Source organism: Drosophila pseudoobscura, chromosome 3 (assembly GCF_009870125.1).
Source record: "Drosophila pseudoobscura strain MV-25-SWS-2005 chromosome 3, UCI_Dpse_MV25, whole genome shotgun sequence".
NCBI classification, from domain to species: domain Eukaryota; kingdom Metazoa; phylum Arthropoda; class Insecta; order Diptera; family Drosophilidae; genus Drosophila; species Drosophila pseudoobscura.
The window spans coordinates 11,265,562-11,286,959 of record NC_046680.1 but is presented as its reverse complement, the minus strand read 5'-3'; the positions used below and the strand labels follow the sequence as shown (position 1 = coordinate 11,286,959).

The 21,398-nt window shown below is 40.9% G+C and overlaps 9 protein-coding genes across 9 annotated transcripts; 5 read left to right on the top strand and 4 right to left on the bottom strand.

The window, feature by feature from the left end:
- Positions 1-262: 262 nt before the first annotated feature.
- PPP1R15 (Protein phosphatase 1 regulatory subunit 15) lies at positions 263-1,883 on the top strand. The gene is made up of 2 exons (XM_001360831.4): positions 263-1,320; positions 1,382-1,883. The coding sequence occupies exons 1-2, from the start codon at positions 619-621 to the stop codon at positions 1,589-1,591; spliced, it is 912 nt and encodes a 303-aa protein (XP_001360868.2). The 5' UTR covers positions 263-618; the 3' UTR covers positions 1,592-1,883.
- An 85-nt stretch (positions 1,884-1,968) lies between these two features.
- Positions 1,969-5,094, bottom strand: mr (anaphase promoting complex subunit morula). The gene is made up of 8 exons (XM_001360830.4): positions 4,969-5,094; positions 4,393-4,909; positions 4,094-4,332; positions 3,851-4,031; positions 3,083-3,784; positions 2,750-3,013; positions 2,445-2,686; positions 1,969-2,389 (listed from the first exon to the last, which is right to left on the bottom strand). Exons 1-8 carry the CDS (start codon positions 5,029-5,031, stop codon positions 2,189-2,191), a joined length of 2,409 nt encoding a protein of 802 aa, XP_001360867.2. The 5' UTR covers positions 5,032-5,094; the 3' UTR covers positions 1,969-2,188.
- A 1,183-nt stretch (positions 5,095-6,277) lies between these two features.
- On the bottom strand, positions 6,278-7,965 carry LOC4804285 (zinc finger protein Xfin). Its single transcript, XM_001360829.4, has 2 exons — positions 7,674-7,965; positions 6,278-7,606 (listed from the first exon to the last, which is right to left on the bottom strand). Exon 2 carries the CDS (start codon positions 7,553-7,555, stop codon positions 6,398-6,400), a length of 1,158 nt encoding a protein of 385 aa, XP_001360866.2. The 5' UTR covers positions 7,556-7,606; positions 7,674-7,965; the 3' UTR covers positions 6,278-6,397.
- A 104-nt stretch (positions 7,966-8,069) lies between these two features.
- LOC4804284 (uncharacterized) lies at positions 8,070-9,220 on the top strand. The gene is made up of 2 exons (XM_001360828.4): positions 8,070-8,665; positions 8,729-9,220. The coding sequence occupies exons 1-2, from the start codon at positions 8,231-8,233 to the stop codon at positions 9,164-9,166; spliced, it is 873 nt and encodes a 290-aa protein (XP_001360865.3). The 5' UTR covers positions 8,070-8,230; the 3' UTR covers positions 9,167-9,220.
- Positions 9,208-10,245, bottom strand: or (AP-3 complex subunit sigma-2 or). Its single transcript, XM_001360827.4, has 4 exons — positions 10,091-10,245; positions 9,892-9,983; positions 9,400-9,819; positions 9,208-9,330 (listed from the first exon to the last, which is right to left on the bottom strand). Exons 1-3 carry the CDS (start codon positions 10,157-10,159, stop codon positions 9,405-9,407), a joined length of 576 nt encoding a protein of 191 aa, XP_001360864.1. The 5' UTR covers positions 10,160-10,245; the 3' UTR covers positions 9,208-9,330; positions 9,400-9,404.
- A 597-nt stretch (positions 10,246-10,842) lies between these two features.
- Positions 10,843-11,546, top strand: LOC26533910 (nuclear receptor 2C2-associated protein). Its single transcript, XM_015184300.2, has 3 exons — positions 10,843-10,969; positions 11,034-11,124; positions 11,201-11,546. The coding sequence occupies exons 1-3, from the start codon at positions 10,935-10,937 to the stop codon at positions 11,492-11,494; spliced, it is 420 nt and encodes a 139-aa protein (XP_015039786.2). The 5' UTR covers positions 10,843-10,934; the 3' UTR covers positions 11,495-11,546.
- A 328-nt stretch (positions 11,547-11,874) lies between these two features.
- Positions 11,875-13,865, bottom strand: Alas (5-aminolevulinate synthase). Its single transcript, XM_001360826.4, has 2 exons — positions 12,495-13,865; positions 11,875-12,337 (listed from the first exon to the last, which is right to left on the bottom strand). The coding sequence occupies exons 1-2, from the start codon at positions 13,732-13,734 to the stop codon at positions 11,961-11,963; spliced, it is 1,617 nt and encodes a 538-aa protein (XP_001360863.2). The 5' UTR covers positions 13,735-13,865; the 3' UTR covers positions 11,875-11,960.
- A 1,961-nt stretch (positions 13,866-15,826) lies between these two features.
- Positions 15,827-17,900, top strand: LOC4804281 (4-coumarate--CoA ligase 1-like). Its single transcript, XM_001360825.4, has 5 exons — positions 15,827-16,017; positions 16,080-16,287; positions 16,349-16,535; positions 16,599-16,715; positions 16,779-17,900. The coding sequence occupies exons 1-5, from the start codon at positions 15,877-15,879 to the stop codon at positions 17,731-17,733; spliced, it is 1,608 nt and encodes a 535-aa protein (XP_001360862.1). The 5' UTR covers positions 15,827-15,876; the 3' UTR covers positions 17,734-17,900.
- A 1,294-nt stretch (positions 17,901-19,194) lies between these two features.
- LOC6898444 (4-coumarate--CoA ligase 1-like) lies at positions 19,195-21,235 on the top strand. The gene is made up of 5 exons (XM_002138451.3): positions 19,195-19,402; positions 19,467-19,674; positions 19,744-19,930; positions 19,983-20,099; positions 20,178-21,235. The coding sequence occupies exons 1-5, from the start codon at positions 19,262-19,264 to the stop codon at positions 21,130-21,132; spliced, it is 1,608 nt and encodes a 535-aa protein (XP_002138487.3). The 5' UTR covers positions 19,195-19,261; the 3' UTR covers positions 21,133-21,235.
- Positions 21,236-21,398: the final 163 nt, after the last annotated feature.

Below are 21,398 nucleotides of genomic sequence, written 5' to 3'. Positions count from 1 at the left end.
AAAGACGGAAGGTTAAGCAGTATTTGTAACATATAAATCGAACTATTTTGTTTAAACCTAGTTTTAGTCAAAATACAATAGAAGCAAGTAATAAAAATAAGCCAGTTAAGTAGCAAATTGATTCATCAATGGGTTAAAATTATGTGGGCATGGCTAAATGTTCTTTATAGCTCGTAATATTCAACGGAAGAAAGATAACGAGGAATATGTAAAATAAAACTTGAATTCGTCAGTATATTTACGGTATATTTTTAGAATCAGACAGTATATTTTGGTTTTATTCATGAGGGTCGGACGGAAAATCTTTGCGATAAATAAAACGTGTAAAATATATTTTCGTAACTGGACAACATATGTGTATATGCAAGAACAACGCAGTGCAAGGCTACAATTGTTTAAAAATCTACTCGGAAAGGAACTGATGGATATATACGTAACATTTCACAACTTGGATGCATGATTTCATTCTATATTCCACTTGAACAAATTCATTCGAGTAATCATGTATAAATCTGCCTCAAATTAAAGTTGGCTTTGGAAAATGCCACCCAAAACAAAACACAAGAAAATGGCTTTTCAAAAGGAATTCCACACGCAAACTTGTGTTTTGAAGAATAGATGTCGAAATTTCACACCCTTATGGGAACGTTGCTTGACTATTTCCTCCTCTTTGTTCTTCGAATGATTGGCAGCATGAGCTCCCCAATATACGAGCACTACCGATGCGCGCCGTCGCGCCAGCATGCTGGATCATTGTGGACACCTAACAATATGCAGGAATCAGAGCCAGCGCCTTCGCTTGAACAGCGAACGGGTACGGAGAACCTGCTCATGGATGCACTTGAGCCAGAACCTTTGGCCAACATGTTCAATTCTCTCCAATTGATGGCGATTAATGTTGTCAACCAAATGCAAACGGCCTTGCAGAAACGAGTGACGTCGAAGGTGTCAACAAACGCTGCAATGCCCGGGCTCGATGCGTTTCATCAATGCGAACCGTCGTCTTCTTGCTACTTTTTTATCGATCTGCGAAACACTACAAGCCGCTTTAAGGACTCTCAAGAAGAGTTTGGCAATAGCACTAGTCATCTATCCAACGACAAGAACAATAATGCTGATGACACGGCTGGTTCATCTGCTAAGAAGTCTATGCAGCGGCAGAGGAGTATTTCGGAATGCAGCGATAATAGTTTTGATATTTGCTTCGAGGACGATGACGAAAGTAGCGTGCAACACACAGCATGCAGCGATGATGATGAGGATTACGAACAGTCTGAGGTGTGTGAGTGCAGCAACGACAGCTCGACAACAAACAAAAAGGTATTGATAGAATTCTTCATAAATATAAATGCTCTTGACCCTTATAATTGTGTCTTAATAGGTGCGTTTCAACTTGAAGCCCGAAGTACATGTTATGCTCGCCTGGGACTTTGCTTATCGGGCAGCGCGGAAGAGCGAGTGGCAAGTGATGGCTCGGGATCGTTTCCGATTCCAGCAGAGGATACATCGTGTAGCTCCAATTCTAAATCCCATCCTGACTCCAAATCACAGAGAACAAGTCTACAAGGCTCGATTCCGCAATGTAGAATAATTCGTTTTATATTTTGTATTCATACCTGAATTATTCGTTGATGTAAATATTACAATTTAGCCAGATTACGATTACGACATTTATTAAGCACACTGTTTGAGTAATCAATGTAACCGCTGAGTTTGTGATTGACCTTTTCCAAGCCAAAAAATATTCAACCTGTAATGGCTAGCACGTCAAACGAAATTTCATTTTGCTTTTCCGCTAATATTTAGTACCATAAGGAAATTGGATTTGTTGATAGAGGGATAAGATAATATTAAACTGCTAAATAAAATAAGTTTTAGATGTATTTTATATAGCGTTACTGTGTCTGGAAACCAAAAGGTGCACCCTTTCATATACATATATAACATAAATAACCGAAAACCATTAACTAACAAAGCCAAAAGTTATATATTTCAAAAGTAACGACTTCATTTTGAGCGGAGTGACTCTTCATAGAAGAGAACACTTGAAAAACAGTCTGATAAGGTGCGATTACGGTTTGATAAGAAAACCGATTCTTCTAACGTTGAATTTCATAAATGTTATCATTTGTATGAACTGATTTCTTCATTCGTGTGCGTACTATTCATTATTCAAAACGCTCCCGATTTACTTGGCCAATTGATAAACTCCACCAGAAAATAGAAGCTTATGTTCTCTAACTTTACGCTGCAGGAAGTGTTTAAGCTCGTCTTGAGTAAACTCCACGCCACCACTATGCGAGGCAAAGAGTTTTAGCATCTGATGGATTCGATCGATGGGCATGGAATCGAGGTTCGTGAGCATGCCCACAATATAGGACCAAAATACCTAAAGTAATTTCCAATTAAATAATCTGTTTGAATAGAGTCTGAGCTGCACTTACTTGAAGTTCCTCCTCCCTTTGATCGCTGGCAGATGCCATGGCCGACTCCAGATCTTCATCGTCGCCCTCGGCAAGACTCATTTCCTCAAACTGTGACTTTTCAGTTTCCTTTTCTAGGAGTGTAAATAGTCCCGGGGAAGATTCTGAAATCAAACCATGATTTTGCCAAAAACTTATCCGACGCCTGAGCGCTGATGCAGGAACTTTTGTGATTGAACTAAGTTCCTCAATGGTCCATTCACCTGTTGAGATTGGTTTTTTTAAAATGGATTTCTGATAGTTCTTTTCAATGGCATATTCCTTACTCTTGTTCTGGAAATGGTATATGATCACGGCCAGCGTTGGGCTCACCACCATGTCCATTGTTCGGTCTCCGATTTCAATAACAATATTGACGCGACCGGTTACCGTACGCCAGTTGAGAGTACGGTTTCCCTTGTACCCCTCATAGGCCTTGGTATACTTTTTGAACTCATTCTCGATTTCCTCTGGCAACTGAAGACTCTCCTTGTTAAAGGATGGCCAAAACTGTGCAGATACAATGAGCGAAGAGATGTCAAACATCTGATCTAAAATAGCAGTAGTAATAATGCTAATACATCTGATTACCTTCGATTGATTGATTGGCTGCTACTCACTTTCATTGATATTGCCATCGCCGTGAATGTGCGCGTTGATTCGCTTTGAATCGGTTACGTCCTTCAACATCACCTCGCAGCTGTGCAAAAGCGATTCCCCAAAGCGAATTTTCAACAGTTCTAGATTTCGAATTTCCTTTTCTGAATTAAAATCGAGGTGTGCGAGCAGTCTGTCTGCCATCAAATTGCGATATTCGGTCATAAATAGCTCTTTGCTTCCATATATATCAACCACCATTGATATGATATCAGCGGATCGCATTATCTTTGAGTTGTTGTATTTCATGAGATTAGCATCGATTCCAAATGGATCCGGTTCCCAGTTTTCCCAATTGCTGAACTCGTCGGGGCCAGACTCCTTGCCATCTTTGATTGACTCACCCTTGGCCAATTCTTCGGACAAGTCGGTTGGTCCCTCTTCTGTGAGACCTGTTACAACGCGTCGAACTGTGTCGCTGCGTTTACGCAGATAATCTTTGATCGGGGCAGTAACCATCTCCAAAATTACCCCAGATTGGTCCAAATGACGAATTGCTTTTATGGCGGCTACGTATCCAGTTAATATATCCATCGTATTAACCCCAGGATGGAGAATTCTGGCTTCCAACGAGCTTCTCAGTGACTCCGTTAAGTAGACTCGCATATCAATTTTCTCCATACAAATCTTCAAGTCATCTATGGCTGGTATTGAATCTGGATAGTCTGCGGTACAAATGTACATGGTTTTATGTGTAAAGATAGGAAAGGAATGAATATATAATAACCTACCAATTATAATACTGAAGAATTGGCCAATAACGCTCTGGGCAAACGTTTCGTACATATAATACGTGAGTTTGACTTTAAAGGATTGAACAGATGGTGGAACTTCCACTTCCTTGGCACTATCTTTGGTTTGCCAATCTGTGAAAATGCTCTTCAACCATGTCATTATAACATCTGCCAGCCACTGTAAAGGATATCCTACAGTTAGCACAAGTTAGTCTCCAATTGGAGGACTGCATGGCCTACCTTTTCCAGTTGTTTAAGGTGACTTCTATCAAAAATACCCTGGCACGTGTCGTTTATATGCTCTTTGATTTTGAGCTTTATGAGGGATGTTAAAGCACTGCCAGTCAAACGATCTATTAAGTTCATCTCAAACAATTTCATATTGGTCTTGTTCACCATTTCAGTAAGTCGCAGACAGCAGCACTGCTCTACGTCGAAATTGCAGCCGACGCATAACAGTTCGTCGAATACCTCAGAGTCTACAAATTATAAATCATAAGCCTGCATAGTAAATTATCCATAATTTTGTATGTACGTACCGACTGTTGTTAAAGCAAGATGCGAAGCTTTGGTGTAGAGTTTGAAATGAACCCAATAGAAGGCTCCCACAACCACACTGAATGCTGGTGGCAACTGGGATAACAACGAATCACGCAGGTAGGATTTGATGGAATCTTCGTGCAATAATTTTGCAGAGCTTAGGCCTGAACTCATTTCCGGGTTCATAAGACGTGCAAGTCGGGGTTTAACTTGCATTAAAACGTTAAAGCTATGATACAGCTCGTTAATAGCATCAATGAACTGGGTAAACAATTTGTTCTTATCCGGAAGTGCTTCTATGACTAGCGCTTGGTCTTGTATGCATGTTTGCAGATCTGTTGGTACGCTGTCTCCTTGAAAATGCTTCCAGAATTTGGGCGCAAGTACATTTCGAATAACCGACTGAATTTCTAGATCCAAAATTGCCGCAAATGTGTCAATGTTGCCCAATTCCTGTAGGTGCCGGCGAACATTCTCGTACACCGCTTCTTCAACCGGCTGAGAAGGCCCAGGGCTCTGTGAAAATGTGTTATTCAAATAATAAAAATATCCTTGCTATCAATAACAAAACCTACCCCACCACCCAGAACTGGAAATATTTTCAGCACGTCCAGCCACACAGCATCAAAGTCGCACATCTTATTCTATTAAAAAATGTAAACAATAATTTGCAGACCAGGTGAAAAAGCGTACTTAGCACACTAAGTCCCCCTATATTTAAACAGTTCAACGACTTGAGTGAAATGGCGGTAAATATTACTGATTGTAAATTATTTTTGCAGATCCATGCCATCTTTCCTCTGAACCTCCAAAAAAACAGGATTTCTTTCACCTGAACAGCGCAAAAATAATTTAATTTTAATATTTTTCGGTGGAATATTATACCTCTTGGTCTACAGTGGGTTAATCGTTCTCCGTCAAGGATTGGAAACCTGATGTTAGATTTGATTTTACTACCTAGGTAGGATTTTCATACCTGCAAACATAATTTTTTCCGATTGATAGATCAATTTTCTAAAAGATTTGCTAATTTTATCTACTGCCTTTTATTGAACTTTTTCTAGAAAAAGTGTTTTATCGAAAAAGGCTAAATCGCTCGTATTGCTCAATTTTTATATTCCGTTGAAAAATGCAGGCTCTGCCCACATAATTGTATGCCATTGATAAATCAATTTTCTACAAGACTAACTGCTTTTAAGGTTTAAAAAAAGTTATACAAAAAATAGTGGCAACGGAATTTGATCACCTCGGGGAAGAGAGGATACCATCGACTTTTTACGAGAAGTGCTCGTCAAATAGAAATTGTTTGAAAGTGAATAAGTGAAAAGGTTGCGAATTCTAATTGAATAGATTGATAATATAAACCGTCAATATAACTTCAAAACAATTTCGTTATGGAAATATAAATAAAAGCATATAATATACCGTAAATGGTAACCCTGCAGAATAGTGTAAAAATAAATCGATACTACGGTATCACTATCGATATGCTCCGATGCGAGTATTGAGGAAATCACCGATTGTATTGAAGCTATTATCAAAAAAAAATTCAAATTTTTCTGCGTGAAGAATATTTTAATTACCATTCGGACATAATTCAACGTATGGAATGATCGTCCCACTGTACATTTAAGCATGCAGATCAATTTACTAAGTTCAATTGAAGTTCGAAGACACAGATATACTGACTATGTAGTATATATATATTCTTTTAATGTAAACATCCCAGTCCAAAAGGCAAACATTTTAAAAATACATACATCTTAATGTTCTGATAAACACAAATTCATTTAAGCAAAATTTTCATATGAAATACAGAGAGAAAAGTATTTACACACATAAAAGTTACGATTTTACAGAACCAGGAATAAATATTTATAGGAATATTGTTAAATTGCAGAATTATTTATTTTTATTGTACTGTGTGTCACCCAACACACGCCCGTTTTAGCCAATATAAATTGGGATGCCAATGGCTTTGTAACTTATTGAATATTTAAGAGACTATCGTATTTTCAAATGCGTCTGTTGATGCTTTTTCAAGTGATCACTTCGTACAAAGCGTCGTAAGCATTGAGGACAGGCATAGGGCTTTTCGCCCGTGTGCGTTCGTATATGCCGGTTAAGATCATCCTGCCGTTTAAATCGCTTTTCACATTGTCGGCAGCGAAAAGGACGATCTTGCACAAACTGAGGTATACCATAGGTACTAGGACCATCCTGTGGCGGCAATTGAGACAAAGTATTTACAATTTCGTCGGCAGGCTCGTACTTGACCTCAGGTTTGGAGTTAAGGAAAGATGGCAACTGACTTTCAGGTAAAGGTGCTACAATCTGGTACTTGTCACTATGCTCGGGTCGTTCCAATTTGATTTTCAGTGGCTTGTGCTGAAAATCAACTATATCCGCAGGCTGTTGTTGATGTCGGTCTATGTTCTGCTCCCCTGTACCCAGCACAGCCATAAAGTGGAACCCCGACTCTGGCTCTGATGTTTGTTTTCTGGATGATTTTAACCGAACATTGTTGGGTATCGAACGTTTAGGAGTGCTGCTCTTTAGTTGCCGGTCATGTGTGGCCAGGTGCTTTGTTAGGTGATCACTGCGGGAGAACTTCTTGGTGCACTGCACGCACTCGAAAGGCTTCTCCCCCGTATGGGTGCGTAGGTGCCTATTGAGTTCGTCCGATCGGGTGAAACCCTTTCCACATTTGGGTTCGCTGCAAACAAACGGCTTGATGCCTGTGTGCCATGTGAGATGGGAGCGCAGGTGAGAACTTTTTCCATAGCTTTTCGTACAGTTTTCGTAGGGACAAACGAATTTTCGTTTGGGGTCAGCTGCATGTGGAGTAGCTAGTAGTTTGATGGTGGGCATTATGCGAATTTTAGAATTCCCGGTGTATTGTGAACCATCTCCGTTTGAATTCCGGTTATTCTCAGTCTCAACTCCGTTGTGTACATTTTCGAGATCCAATGGCGCCGAATCATGCTTAAGATCGCCAAAAATGGTCGAGGCTCTAAGTATTATATCTGACGCCTGTTCATTTAAATGTGTGCCGACCGCTAGTGTCGGAAACGCTGGTGGTGGTTTCATGGATTCTATAGGCGTTAACGTTGATGTCGTCAGCATTTGGGGTGTGGGCGTGTTTGCTACTACTTGTGACATTACGCTCACGTTTGAGTTTCCTTAAAAGCCGAAATGTGTTCCGTATCCAGTCTGCAATTTTAAACCAACACATATATACAATCAAATACAAAAGGGGCAGTTTAATTATTTACTTTACCCTATTTATATTTGTCCAAAATTCATGTAAAGGAAATTCTGCTCAGTGGGCGTCGGCCGTATTTATCAGTAAAATGGTCCCTCGTCACCATAGCCAGCACGGATAACGATTTAGTTTTGAATTGCATGTGCCGTACACAATTTTTTATAGATTAAAACCAGCAAAAATACATATTCAATATAATTTAATTTAACTGTATTTTTTATTTTATTTATATCTGCAGAACATTATATAGCGATGGTTGTAGAGTTGTATGACGATATAGCGACCAATTGACTGACACTTATTGATGGCACTTGAAAACTATCGATAGAACTCTGAGTCAAGTCAGGTGCTATAGTTATAATAAATATTATTTCGGCTGTTCAGGTAGTGTTTGGCCACAGATTTGCAGGTTGAATGTTTAAAACTCTAAATTAAATTAAATATGTATGGTATGGAACTAAATATTGAAACACCTGCGACTTGTGTCATCGATAGCTATCGCAATAGTTTGGTTTGGTGGAAGGAAAAATCAAAACATTCATGGACTAATTAATTAAATAAATTATCTTAAAATGTCTGCACCTTTTGATGATGTCGGATGTTATTCCCAAGCTAAGAGACAGGGCCGAGTGCGGCGCAAGCCAACCATATGGAGCCGCGAGAAGATTTCCAAACTAATCCAGCTGTACCGAAAATCTGATTGTTTATGGAACCACTACTCGGATTTGTATAAAAACAAAGATTGTCGCACGAAGGCGACTGAAAGCATTTGTTCATCTCTTGGAATCACCAAAAACGATTATGGGAAAAAAGTGCATAACTTACGAAATCAATTCAATTCAGAATTGAAAAAGTTGGAGCGTCGTCAGGAGGAGACGGGTGGTGATTCCAGTCCCATGGCTGACAAGACGACTTGTCGGTGGGAACATTTTCAATCTCTGATGTTTTTGCGCTCTATTATTGAGCCGAGACCTGGATATCAACAAAATGGCCCTGCACAATGCAAGGTGAGTAGCCTAAATATCACCGAAGTATTCTCCTTCTAAATTCATTCTTGTTGGCTATTTTAGAAACTGAGTGCAAAACTGAAGGGCGTCAGTAACGACGGAGAAGAAGTAGAAACACAGAGCCCACCTTCAGTATCGAAAGGCCAATTCGAGTCCATGGACCAACTGGTCACTGTTGTAGACGAAAGTAAAGCGCATCAAAGCATCTGTGAAACAATTGAAACGTGCGTTCCTGAATATGCATCCACTATCCTATCTGCACCGACCACTTGCACAAGCTCTATTCCAACGCGACAAGTAGATGCGTCAGGAACGGTGTCTGTCCCAGCACACGTCAGCATTGCACGGGATCAGTGGGACTCGTTTGGTGAACTAATAGCTAATGAGTTTCGCAATCTGAATTCGGACATTTCACGCAAGAGACTTAAACGGAAAATAATGCAAGTTATGCTGGAAGTCGGAGAAGAGGATGATAGAGAAAATGCTGGACCCAATAGTTGACATATGTACATGTTACATGTCCAACAAAATAAATAGGTATCTATAGATAAATAAGCTGCATTTTATTCGGTAAATGAGAGTGGGTACATAAATCCAACATGACCTAATATTATTAAAGCATCAAAACGTGGAATACGGCGTTGCGCTCATGGGAATTCATAGAGCTGAGGAAAAATAGAGATTAGAGTCAATGAAATGGGTAAAAAATTTTCTCTCGCTATGGTGAAACATACATTTGTCAGAACTTTAAGTCCTTAATTGCCTGGGGCAGATCGGGTAGCTTTATATCTTTAATCTGTTGAGGAATGTTCATACTCTTTACGGCGCTAACGGCTCGAGCAGGAGCTGCTGAAATACCCGCCTCCTGTTTGACGATCTTATTCTGCTCCTCAATTCTTGCCATTATATCATTCATATTTGTTTGGAGCACCATCCCACCCATAACCAATTCCGATAGAATATGATGTACGGCATCAGCATGGAATATTAAATCCAGTTCACAAACGTTCTCAAAGCACTTGTCTAGGGTTTCAACAAATACTTGTATCAAGTCAAGAATACCCAGTTCGCTCTCTGAAGAATCCACACAGAAGACAAAGTACAATGTGGCATAGTGGCGGTATATCAGCTTATAGTCCGATCCACCAATCAAGCTATTAGTAAGAACAAAATGGGTAGCCACATACTATGTACATACGGAGGACTTTGTGATTTATAGAACTCACCTGCCGCCTTCTAGAAAGTTACAAACATTATCGTCTCTCTTGGAGACAAGCTGAAAAGTCTCTTTAATGATTTGTTGCTGCAGATTCTCATCCTGGAAAATAAAATATAGTGTATAAAAACTGCAGTCGTCATAAGTGTACGCACGATTGAGTGCACAAGCACTGAGGGCACAGTTGATTTTAAAAGAGATAAACTTACGAAATATTGATAAAATTTGGAGAGCCTCGGCTTCCCATGGTTGTTAAATACAAGAATAGCTTTAATCATTTCTAATTGTTTAGTAGTTCCACAACCTGCAATGTTTGAGCAACCAGCTGTTTTCAAGATAGCTATCGAATGCTACGATACTTTCGCTTTCTTTCTATATTTTGTCTGAACCCACTACACTTCTTCACTACCGCTTTAGTCAGATAGCTTTATGACACTAGACTAAACTAACTTTGTTTGGAGCGAGAGACAGCATTAGAGACAATACGCAAAATTAGTGTTTGCAGCCGTCTCCGATTTGCAACAAAATTACATATGTGTTCCAGCCAATTTGGATCTAAAAAGTGAGACAGTCGATAATTTGTCTCGCTCTCACTGCATGCTTTTCGCGTAAGACTGTCTCTGTTTTTGCAGTTAGTCAGTAAGTAAATTTTTCTTGTTACCCGATACCACAGTGCTATCAGTCAATATTTGGCAATATTTGTGCCGAAAAACGCACTGCAGATTCAGACCAGCCAAATTATTATTCCATAGTATCACTAACCATACAGTATATATATATACAGTATACAGTATATATACAGTATACAGTATACAGTATATATATATACAGTATATACTGTATGGTTAGTGATAGTATCAATTGAATTTTTCGTTTTACTGCTGATCCACTTCCACTATATCGACACTATGATTATTCAGATCCGGCCTTAGCTTGAAGTGCAGTAGAATACCACAAGTAACAGGTGCGTGTTATCGCCATCACTAATGCCACCAACGTGGAATTGTTGTTTTGTTTATGCTGATTGATTAAAATTGATATGTTTGAATTGAGATGAATGTTTTGACGAAAGTAAACTATACATGCAGGTTATGTCTCACAAGCTTACCTTTATGAGCCAGTATCAGTAAATTATCTATTGTACCTCCGCAGAGTGAGTTCCGTGTTAAATAAAGATGTGAAGCAGTATGGAAAGCAATACATGTTTGATGCGAACGATGATTCCGCTTGGAGCTCAGCTGAGGTATTATATAGTCTGCATCTTGCGACAGCACAAGTATCTTTACCATATTCTCTTTGCAATGTTTAACTTTGGCCAGGGAACCCCTCAATGGATAATATTGACGCTGGATGAGCCACGCACTGTCAGTGGAGTGAGCTTGCAATTTCAGGGTGGATTTGCTGGTAAACAGTTTACGGCTTTGGTGTATTCGTGTGAAGGAGAACCCACTTACCAAGAGACATTTTATCCCGAAGACATCAACTCTCCTCAGCGTTTTTACTTTAAGGATGTATCTCTTACAAAAAGTTGTTCGAAGATAAAGTTTGTATTTGAGTCTAGTTCAGATCTGTTTGGCAGAATCATTGTTTATAATCTTCAAATACTAAGCTAATTATTTAAATAAATTACAACTGTAGAAATTACAATAATAATCAGCAATCGGACAATGGCTATCAGCTTACTAAAAATATTTTATTCCCAAATGCAGAGTCACAATTACCCAGAGTAAGCTGCTATCAATTTCATCATTCGGTTCGGTAGATGGTCAGCCAACTAGTGGTACTAGCAATTCGCTATTCGACTTTGGGGCAAAGTTCAAGGAGAAGTTTTCGAGTCCATTTTCTGTTTAACATGCCACCTGTCCTGCTTTTGAACTCGGCATGTGCCACACGCACTTTCTTATCGAAGGTGATACTTCGAGCGAAGACTTATGCGCACATCAAACGAGGGAATCGCGTGATAATAAATAAATTAATGTAAGTAATCATCATGTTAAAGCACCAAAACCATTTGTTTATTTGTCCAAAACCATTAAAAGAATTTAAGCCATAGTTGAATATTTTGAATGCTTTGGTTAACTATGCTGCTACAGAGATTTCCAGACGCGGGCAGTTGGGGATACCACACTCGAGGTCGGGACACGTATCCTGGTGTCCGCAGCTCTCAGTGTTGCAGAACATGCAGCCGTTCGGTGACAGCGGAACATTTGTCGACAGATCAACCATTTGCCACACCTTCTTCAAGTCCATAACTAGGGCGTTCATCATTTCGAAAGTATGAAAAGGTGTCGGAGCTAGTCGAAGTTTCTCCTGGCCGCGGGCAACTGTTGGATAGTTTATGGATTGTAGGTAGTGTCCAAATTGTTCGATTAGCATGTTTGAGATTTGGGTGCACTTCAATGGGTCCCCAAGTTTAATTGGGATAATGTGGCTGGGCGTGTCCTCTACTGGAAAACCTAAAACCAAAAAGTACACAAAACAGACAATTAGATCAGATGCATTTAGATATCATAAGATATTACAATGGTTTTTCTATTCATAGGCAAAATAATTTAAAAATAGATTATTCAGAAAATAACCTTCAAATTACGTAAAGCGTAAAATTACACGTACCTTCTCTTTTCAGCAAGTTTTTTAGGTAAGAAACGTTTCGTTGGTGCAGACTACGAAGATGACGACCCTCATCCGAGGCCAGAACATTGACAGCTTCCAGAGCGCCGCAAAGCACCGTGGGTGGCAACGACGTTGTGAAAATAAATCCAGCCGCGTATGAGCGTATCATATCGACAAGCTTATCGGACCCTGCTATGTACCCTCCGATATTACCAAAGGCCTTTCCCAAGGTTCCAGATATGATGTCCATTTTGTGCAGCACTTCGTCACGTTCACCAACCCCGGCACCATGATCCCCATACAGTCCCACTGCGTGGACCTCATCAATGAAAGTAATAGCACCGTATTCGTGGGCCACATCGAGCAGCTCTTCAAGTGGGCATATCGCCCCTGTCATGGAATGTACGGTCTCAAATGCAACGATCTTGGGAGTGCTTTTGTCCAATTGTTGTAAGAGAATGCGCAGATGGTCAACATCGTTGTGCCGGAATATGTGCTTTGGGACTCCGCTGTTCCGTATTCCTTGAATCATCGAGGCATGATTCCCAGCGTCAGAAAAGATGTGACATCCTGGCAGAAGCTTGGCGAGCGTGAACAGCGTTGAATCGTTTGCCACAAAGCACGAGGTGAATAACAAAGCTGCCTCTTTTTGATGAAGATCCGCCAGTTTCTCCTCGAGTCGTTCATGGTGTAAGGAGTTTCCCGAAATGTTCCGTGTTCCACCTGCGCCAGAGCCATGCATATTCAGAGCATCCTGCACAGCCCTTTTCACACTGGGATGTGCAGACATGCCCAAATAGTCATTGGAGCACCACACAGTAATTGGTCGCTCCGTCCGTTCGGAATATTCCAGTGCGTGGGGGAACAGACCATCGCCAGCTAATCGGTTCACTTTCTTGAACACGCGATAGGAGTGGTCCCGTTTTTTCTTCATAATTTGCTCATTGAAGAACTTCTCGTAGGGAAATGTATCCCTAGCAGAGGCGACTGCCCTCTCCTTCTCATGGCTCCCTTTAACGTCACTCCCAAAGCGATTACTCTCGGTGGAGTATTCGCGTTTGGATAACGGCCTTGTAACAGTTGCTGCATATGGCAATGAGGCTACAAGAGAAAGTTTTTTCTCACTCCCACTCAACGTCTTGCCAACCACGGGACAGTACATTCCATATGACTGACACAACACCTCCGCATAATTGCGGACGAAGTTAGTAGTAAATCTGTTTAAAAACGGACACTGCATGACGAAGCACTTCTCCAAACTGAACTTTGTTTAACTGATTGCGTGATTCTGATCGATCACAAAGCGCCGCTTCCGCTGGCTATTTGAAAGTAAAGTAAATTTAATGAAATTCAATTGACGTCGGTGCGAATCTGTTACGTCGTTACCTAAAGGGAGAAAAAAGAGGGTATGGACAACGGCAAAAATGGCCCACAAAATGCAATGAGCGCAAGGTAAAACCCACCCTAGCTGCTAAATATACCATGGAGGCTATTTTATAAAGAGGGTATGGATAACAGCCAAAAGGGCCCGAAAATGCAACGCATGTAAGGTAAAGTCCACCCCACTTGCTAAATATACCTTGAAGACGAAATTGGCGTTTTGTCTTCAAGGTAAATTGTCCTTCAACCGCGAGGTGAGGTTCAATTGCAATATGCCATGTCTGTTGTGCCTGTTGTCCATACCTTTTTTTAAAGCCTATTCGAAATCACGACATTTTTTTCGTTGCGAGAGCAACGTCAACCCGTCTCAGTTTAAAAATATACCGTAAATATAATAACGAATTCGAGTTATATTACACATATTCTTCTTTTTTGATATTCCGTCGAATATTACTAGCAAGACAGATTTTTCAGCCCTGCCCACATAATTTGTTGTAATTAATGAACCTATTTTCTACTTGAATGGTTTATTTTAAATACTTGCTTTTATTGGATTTTGATTAAAAAAAGGTTTTAGCGAAAAAGGTCAAACAAAAAAAAGAGTTCCTAAAGCTCAATTTCGATATTCCGTTGAATAATGCTGACTAACTAAAACCCTTATTTTAGGCCATTGATAAATAAATTTTCTAAGAGATTAGTTACTTTTAAGTTATAATTTTTTTTTTATTGCGCTTAAAACAATATGTAATGTAGAAACATTGTTGAGCTAAAAAGGGAAAGGCGAGAAACAATTCCTGTACTAAGAGATGATATCCCATCGCAAAATAGAGAGCAAAACCCAAAAAAAAGAGAGAAAGTCCCACCAAACTTGAGCGCCAAATAGAAATTGTTTGAAAGTGAATAAGCGAAAATGATTTAAATGCGATCCATTGGAATAAATTAGGCATGAAATACCTTTGAAATGAGATTCAATAGATTGATAAAATTGATCCAATAAACCTAGTTTACGCCCCTCCATTTAAAAAGGTGAACTTCCAAATAAAAAAGAAGAAAATAAATTTGAGTGCAGACCGTGTGAGCAGTGTTTTCTGAGCCTGCATATCTATATATGTATGTATGTATATATATCGATCAGGAAATTTATTATTGTGATCAATGGTCGGGTCAAACACATTTGTACAAACTTAAAACTAAGATAAGATACAACTAAGATAACTAAGATTCAGGCTTTATCTTCCTATTCCTATGCAAACTAAGTTTGTCACATTAATAGTATTATACTTTTCAGCTTCCGTTTTATCTCCGTTTTCAACTCCAAAATAATCAGCAATATTTATGTTAAGACAAGAAAATAAATGATTATCAAACGCTCATGGGCACAAATTATAAAGTTGTTCACTACTTGTTTTGAACCAGTATGACGAGCACTCTGTGGATTAGGGCTCGTTAAATTTTATTGTGGAAATCTTATAAGTAACACATTGCAATACTCGTAGATACCATAAACAAGTGAGTAGCCTCCTGGGGAATAGCGTAGTTCTCGTGATTTGGAATTTCCTTTTGATTCGATTCAGTATTGAATTGAACAGATTAGATAAAGAAAACTGCCTACACATGAATGTAGTTGCAGTTTTGAGCTATACCTATTACAGGTCCTATTAGGTTATTGAATATCACTTTAATGTTTCTCTCAAAAAAGAAGAAATTTGGAAAACTATGATAAATTTGATATCTTTCGTGAAGGAACTTAGAACTCTGTACATTAATACAGGGTATCCAACAGGCATGGCCCAAGCTCACGACATTCTTCATGCGGTGCACTATCGTCTCCAGGAAGAAGATAAGATGTTACAGGTGTTTGCCATTGCAAGTGGATCCACTCAAGGTGTCTCCGGCCTGAATTTTCAGAGCTGTGGATCATTATAAATAGACCTGCACCTGGCCCTACGCTACAGTTAACTGCAGGCTGTGACAGCACGCAATTTATTCCAGAAACCCCAAAATGGCAATGATACCCACTACCTACAACGAGAAGGATAACGTCTGGAGTGGAGCCAAGCGGAACTCCATATACAGCTATGACACGTCCGTAGGTAAAATCATTTTCAATACCATGAAGAACTGGCCCAAGAACGTTTGCCAGGTAAGAGTTAGCTGAAAAGGATCGTCCTGAAGAGACACACTTAGATTATCCCTTCATTTCAGATATGCGATATTGATGGCGTGGCAGTAACCTTTGAACAAGGTCTAACCTGGGCTATTCGGATTGCCCAGTACTTCAAGAAACGTGGACTCAACCACAAGGATGTTATTGGAATTGCAGCGAAAAACTCAACCTATGTGATGCCGCTGGGAGTGGGTTGTCTAATGAATGGAACACCATTCCACTCGGTCAATCCAGTGCTGGATGCAGGTGCGTTCTTCCATTCTGCACGTTAATGTTAAAACTCACTGAATTATCTGTAAATCCGCAGCTACAATAACGCATGTGTTCTCGATAACTAAGCCGTCTCTGATATTCTGCGATGGCAATGAATACGAGAAGGTGCATGCCGCAACCATTGGATGGCACCCGGATATCTACACGCTCACAGACCACGTCGAAGGAGTCCCTAAGATTGAAACTCTTCTGGATCCCACAACGTCAGAGAAGATGTACCAGTAAGCGGAACTGCCTCATCCAAATAATAAAATATACAGAGGATAACCCAAGCTGTTTCTTAGGCCGGAAAATTTGAAGGACGGAGGCGACCAGACTGTGGCTATATTGTGCTCCTCGGGAACAACTGGTTTGCCCAAGGCGGTTTGTATTTCCAACAGTAACCTCATACAAGACTCCATGTAAGTTTGAGAACCACATTCAATCGCGTCCAAGGCATGATCCTCACTGTTCTACGTACGCAGGTTGGTCCACAGCGAATCGGTTATCTTCATAGCCAGCTGTCTGGACTGGATAACCGGCCTGTGGGCATTCGTCTTTAGCGCGGTCTTCGGTGTCACTCGCATCATTACCAATAAAGCCTTTTCCCCCGAATACTTTGTGTATTTGGTGAAAAAGTACAAGATTAACTATGCCGTGCTGCCGCCTCGCCATCTGTCGGCCCTTATCAGTTGTCCGGATGCCACCCCAGAAGCTTTGGCACCTTTAACGCATCTGAATTATGGCGGGGGCTTGGTTTCCACAACCACACTGCAGCGGGCCCAGGAGCTGTGCAAAAGTGCCATGTTCAATTCCGGCTACGGAATGACAGAGGTTGGAGCTATAACGATCAATATTGGAATCAGCAACATCTCCTCGGCCGGCAGACTCATTCCAGGGGTTAGAATACGCATTGTCGACGAGGATGGCAAGAACATGACATACAATCAGGTTGGAGAAATCTATGTGCACACAGGTCAGGCCTGGAATGGCTATTACGGCAATCCAGTTGAGACACGCCGCATGCAGGACTTCGAGGGCTGGTTCCACACCGGTGATCTAGGCTACTTCGATGAGCAGAACTTCCTTTACATAGTCGATCGCAAAAAGGAGATCCTAAAGTATCAGGGCCTTCACTATTGGCCGACTGAGATCGAGAGTGTCATCTCGGAGCTTCCGCAAGTGCAGGACGTGTGCGTCGTTGGTGTGTACGATGAGCGGGAGGGCGATGCTGCCGGCGCCTTGGTGGTCAAGACCAAAGGAGCTGTAGTAACAGCAAAGGATATTTCGGATCACGTGGCCAAGCGGTTACCTGCAGTGCAAAAGCAACTGCGTGCCGGAGTCCAGTTCACCGACAAGCTGCCGGCCAATGTCAATGGCAAGACGTTGCGCAAGACGGCACGCGACGTTTTTGTTGCACAAAACGGGACCGGCAAGTGAGTTCTCAACGGTCTAACAAGTACATATATATATTCCTATATTTTGCAATCATAAGTGTGTCAGATAAGTTCAAAGAATCATATTCAGTTGGAGTGTTTTAGTTCTGAGTACTCGACAATACAGACGAACCTTTGGTCAGCAATAAAGTGTTCCTGAAACAGAAATAATCCGTCCTTTTTCTTGCTTTGGCCTGGATTTGTAAAGACCAGCTATGATATCTCAGCAAGCTTGAGCTCTTAGGCATTGCTGATAAGATGCAGTTCTTATGAATGGGCTTCTATTTCGGTGGGGCTTCTATCAACGCTCTCAAATAAGGAATTGAATCAATGACATACATATGTATGTATGTGAAATGTGCACAAGAAAGAACGCACCTCTCACAATCGATGCACCGGTGAAGATAAGTTATACATATATGAGTTGATTAAAAAAACTCCACTCAATAGAAGCTTCAGATTTTTCGCACCAACAAAGTTTGGTAGGTATAATCTCCAGGATACAGATGTTTATGCATACGGTCCTGGTTAAATCGATTCTGATGTTGGAGGCTGTTTAATACCAGGTTAGTTTATCGACTTTCGGCCTTGTTGTTTAAATTTGATCACTAATTTTATGAGCAATACCAGCAATACTTCTTTTCCAATTGTTAAGTTATTGAGATTATAAACGAAATAGCCGTACTGGTGGTTTGATTTCACAGAAGTATTCGGAATCTTATTTTTGTATTGACTAAAACTATATATACCTTCGCTTGGCAGAAACATTAGGTCCTTGATGCATATAAAAAGTATATTTAAAAAAGAATGGTGTACAAAATATCAGAATGCCTTAAAATATACTTGTAATTACGAGTACACCAAACGTTATAGTTAATCAATCTTTAAGAATATCGTATTCTCGATTTCATTAAAAGCCCTACAAATTTGATGGTATATTTTTAGGCCGAAAAATATTCAAACACGACTTATTTGTACGTTGGTAATGAAATCTTTTGATTTCAATTGGGATGTACGGTTGTAGAGATAAGGCAAAGGCAAACGTTTTGGTTGAAGTTTAGCTGTTTAGGATTGATATCAATTTGGATGGTGAAATGTATCTAAACTAATTGAAAACATTTCTGGAATCGAATGTCGTAGAAAAGAGCTTTTTCGAACATAGAAGTATACAAAATTAGTGGACTATATGTAGCTTATGCACTGATAAGATATGTAAAACTGCTGAATAACGATTATGTGCATTTCTGATTTTACGTCTCTGTCAGTAGTAGGTATTTCGGATAAATATATTTTAGACTAGAGCTGCAAGCTCTTTGCTGAGGCGAGATAGATTATTTGCTATATGAATGCCCTGCTGGTGCAGGGTATCATGTAGTCGGGGCCTAGCGCAACAACAGGCGTCTTGTGATGTACTATCGACCTCAAACATTGATACAGTGCTCAGCCGTGGATCCCTATAAATAGGTTCTTCCACAACAGAGAACGGCACAGTCGACAAAGAACGACAAAGTCGTTCTTGGAGCTCTTCAAGTATGGCAGGAATACCCACGACATACGATGAGAAGGAGAGAATTTGGAGTGGAACCAAACGCAGCCCCTTATACCACTATGACACGTCCATTGGTAAAATTATTTTTAACACAATGAGGATCTGGCCCAAGAACGTGTGGCAGGTGAGTCAGAACCAATTGGGTTCGCCCCGAAGAGACCCACCTACAGATTTCTACTTCACTGCAGATAAACGACATTGATGGAGTCACAGTCACCTTCGAACAGGGTCTCACCTGGGCCATTCGGATTGCTCAGTACTTCAAGAAGCGTGCGCTCAGTAATAAGGATGTTATTGGCATTGTTGCTAAGAACTGTACTTACTTAATGCCCCTAGGGGTGGCTTGCCTAATGAATGGAACACCATTCCACTCGGTTAATCCGGATCAAGACGAAGGTTGGTACTGCCATCAAGAGTATCGCCTAACAATTTCTGAGTAATAAGTATGGGAATCTGTTGACGCAGCTACCGTAACCCATGTGTTCTCGATAACCAATCCCAGACTGATATTCTGCGATGGAAATGTGTACGACAAGGTTCGTGCGGCTACTGCTGGATGGCAGCCGGAGATCTACACTATCACGGATCCCGTAGAGGGAGTGCACAAGATAGAGGATCTTCTGGATCCCACCACTACTGAAGCGGGATACCAGTGAGTGACGAAGGAAATATCTATTTTCTGACTAACGCGAGATGCTTTGTAGGCCAGAGCCATTGAAGGAGGGAGGGGGCCAGACCATGGCCATTTTGTGCTCCTCGGGAACAACAGGCTTGCCCAAGGCGGTTTGCATTTCCAACAATGTTCTGATGCAGGATAACCCGTGAGTATAGAACTATTTACTTTTAAAATTAAAATTAAAAATTAAAATTTAAATTTGTTCTATATTATTCTTGCACAGCCTGATCAACAGCGAACTGAGCATGTTATCATCGAGTGGCTTGGACTGGGTCACCGGCGTGGTCACATTTATCTATAGCACTGTGTTTGGTGCCACCCGAATCATTACCAGCAAACCCTTCACTCCAGAGTACTTTGTGCAGCTGGTGAAGAAGTACAAGATCGACTGTGCCGTGCTGCCGCCTCGCCATCTTTCTGCCCTGATAAGTTATCCGGACGCCACACCGAAAGATCTGGCACCCCTAAAGAACGTGCACTATGTCGGCGGTGCGGTTTCGATGGCCACCCTTCAGCGGACCCAAGAGCTCTGCAAGAATGCGATACTTACCTCTGGCTATGGTTTGACGGAGACCTTTATCATAACGAGTAGTATTGGAATCAGCAATATATCTTCGGTTGGCAAACCCGTGGCGGGCGTGAGAATGCGCATTGTGGACGAGGATGGAAAGAACTTGACATACAATGAAGTTGGGGAGATCTATGTGGATAGGGGGCAGACATGGAATGGTTACTTCGGAAATCCCGAGGCTACACTTCAGATGCAGGACGTGGAGGGCTGGTTCCACACCGGCGATCTGGGCTACTTCGATGAGCAGAACTTCCTTTACATAGTCGATCGCAAAAAGGAGATCCTAAAGTACCAGGGCCATCACTATTGGCCGACTGAGATCGAGAGTGTCATCTCGGAGCTGCCGCAAGTGCAGGACGTGTGCGTCGTTGGAGTGTACGATGAGCGGGAGGGCGATGCTGCCGGCGCCTTGGTGGTCAAGGCCAAAGGAGCTGTAGTAACAGCAAAGGATATTTCGGATCACGTGGCCAAGCGGTTACCTGCACTGCAAAAGCAATTGCATGCCGGAGTCCAGTTCACCGACAAGCTGCCGGCCAATGTCAATGGCAAGACGTTGCGCAAGACGGCACGCGAACTATTTATTGCCCAAAACGGAACAGGCAAGTGAGATCTGAACGATCTGATAAATTCATGTACATATATATATGTATATAGATACATATGAATATTTACAATCCTTTAATTAGTTGATTAAAATATGATTTAAGAGATATGCATTTAAAATCAATAGAGTGGAGACATAAGAACATTTTCCAGTCTTTCGATGGGTGTTCTGCTCTCTTTTGAAAACGCTAAAGAAGGAAGCAATAGATTGTTTTATATTGTTTGGCGTCTTAAAAATGAATCATTTGAATCAGAGCACATTATTTAAAA

Excerpts from the sequence above, each read along its gene's own strand:
- PPP1R15 (XM_001360831.4), top strand. The coding sequence starts at position 619 with ATGTCGAAATTTCACACCCTTATGGGAACGTTGCTTGACTATTTCCTC. Across the intron at positions 1,321-1,381 it reads GCTCGACAACAAACAAAAAG|GTGCGTTTCAACTTGAAGCC; the intron begins GTATTGATAGAA and ends GTGTCTTAATAG.
- or (XM_001360827.4), bottom strand. The coding sequence starts at position 10,159 with ATGATTAAAGCTATTCTTGTATTTAACAACCATGGGAAGCCGAGGCTC. Across the intron at positions 9,984-10,090 it reads CCAAATTTTATCAATATTTC|GATGAGAATCTGCAGCAACA; the intron begins GTAAGTTTATCT and ends TTTATTTTCCAG. Across the intron at positions 9,820-9,891 it reads AACTTTCTAGAAGGCGGCAG|CTTGATTGGTGGATCGGACT; the intron begins GTGAGTTCTATA and ends TCTTACTAATAG.
- LOC4804284 (XM_001360828.4), top strand. The coding sequence starts at position 8,231 with ATGTCTGCACCTTTTGATGATGTCGGATGTTATTCCCAAGCTAAGAGA. Across the intron at positions 8,666-8,728 it reads ATGGCCCTGCACAATGCAAG|AAACTGAGTGCAAAACTGAA; the intron begins GTGAGTAGCCTA and ends TGGCTATTTTAG.
- LOC4804285 (XM_001360829.4), bottom strand. The coding sequence starts at position 7,555 with ATGTCACAAGTAGTAGCAAACACGCCCACACCCCAAATGCTGACGACA.
- LOC6898444 (XM_002138451.3), top strand. The coding sequence starts at position 19,262 with ATGGCAGGAATACCCACGACATACGATGAGAAGGAGAGAATTTGGAGT. Across the intron at positions 19,403-19,466 it reads GGCCCAAGAACGTGTGGCAG|ATAAACGACATTGATGGAGT; the intron begins GTGAGTCAGAAC and ends ACTTCACTGCAG. Across the intron at positions 19,931-19,982 it reads ACTACTGAAGCGGGATACCA|GCCAGAGCCATTGAAGGAGG; the intron begins GTGAGTGACGAA and ends GATGCTTTGTAG.
- Alas (XM_001360826.4), bottom strand. The coding sequence starts at position 13,734 with ATGCAGTGTCCGTTTTTAAACAGATTTACTACTAACTTCGTCCGCAAT. Across the intron at positions 12,338-12,494 it reads AAACTTGCTGAAAAGAGAAG|GTTTTCCAGTAGAGGACACG; the intron begins GTACGTGTAATT and ends TTTTGGTTTTAG.
- LOC26533910 (XM_015184300.2), top strand. The coding sequence starts at position 10,935 with ATGAATGTTTTGACGAAAGTAAACTATACATGCAG. Across the intron at positions 10,970-11,033 it reads AAAGTAAACTATACATGCAG|AGTGAGTTCCGTGTTAAATA; the intron begins GTTATGTCTCAC and ends GTACCTCCGCAG. Across the intron at positions 11,125-11,200 it reads CCGCTTGGAGCTCAGCTGAG|GGAACCCCTCAATGGATAAT; the intron begins GTATTATATAGT and ends AACTTTGGCCAG.
- mr (XM_001360830.4), bottom strand. The coding sequence starts at position 5,031 with ATGTGCGACTTTGATGCTGTGTGGCTGGACGTGCTGAAAATATTTCCA. Across the intron at positions 4,910-4,968 it reads TTCCAGTTCTGGGTGGTGGG|AGCCCTGGGCCTTCTCAGCC; the intron begins GTAGGTTTTGTT and ends ACATTTTCACAG. Across the intron at positions 2,687-2,749 it reads ATACCATTTCCAGAACAAGA|GTGAATGGACCATTGAGGAA; the intron begins GTAAGGAATATG and ends CAATCTCAACAG.
- LOC4804281 (XM_001360825.4), top strand. The coding sequence starts at position 15,877 with ATGGCAATGATACCCACTACCTACAACGAGAAGGATAACGTCTGGAGT. Across the intron at positions 16,536-16,598 it reads ACGTCAGAGAAGATGTACCA|GCCGGAAAATTTGAAGGACG; the intron begins GTAAGCGGAACT and ends GCTGTTTCTTAG. Across the intron at positions 16,716-16,778 it reads AACCTCATACAAGACTCCAT|GTTGGTCCACAGCGAATCGG; the intron begins GTAAGTTTGAGA and ends CTACGTACGCAG.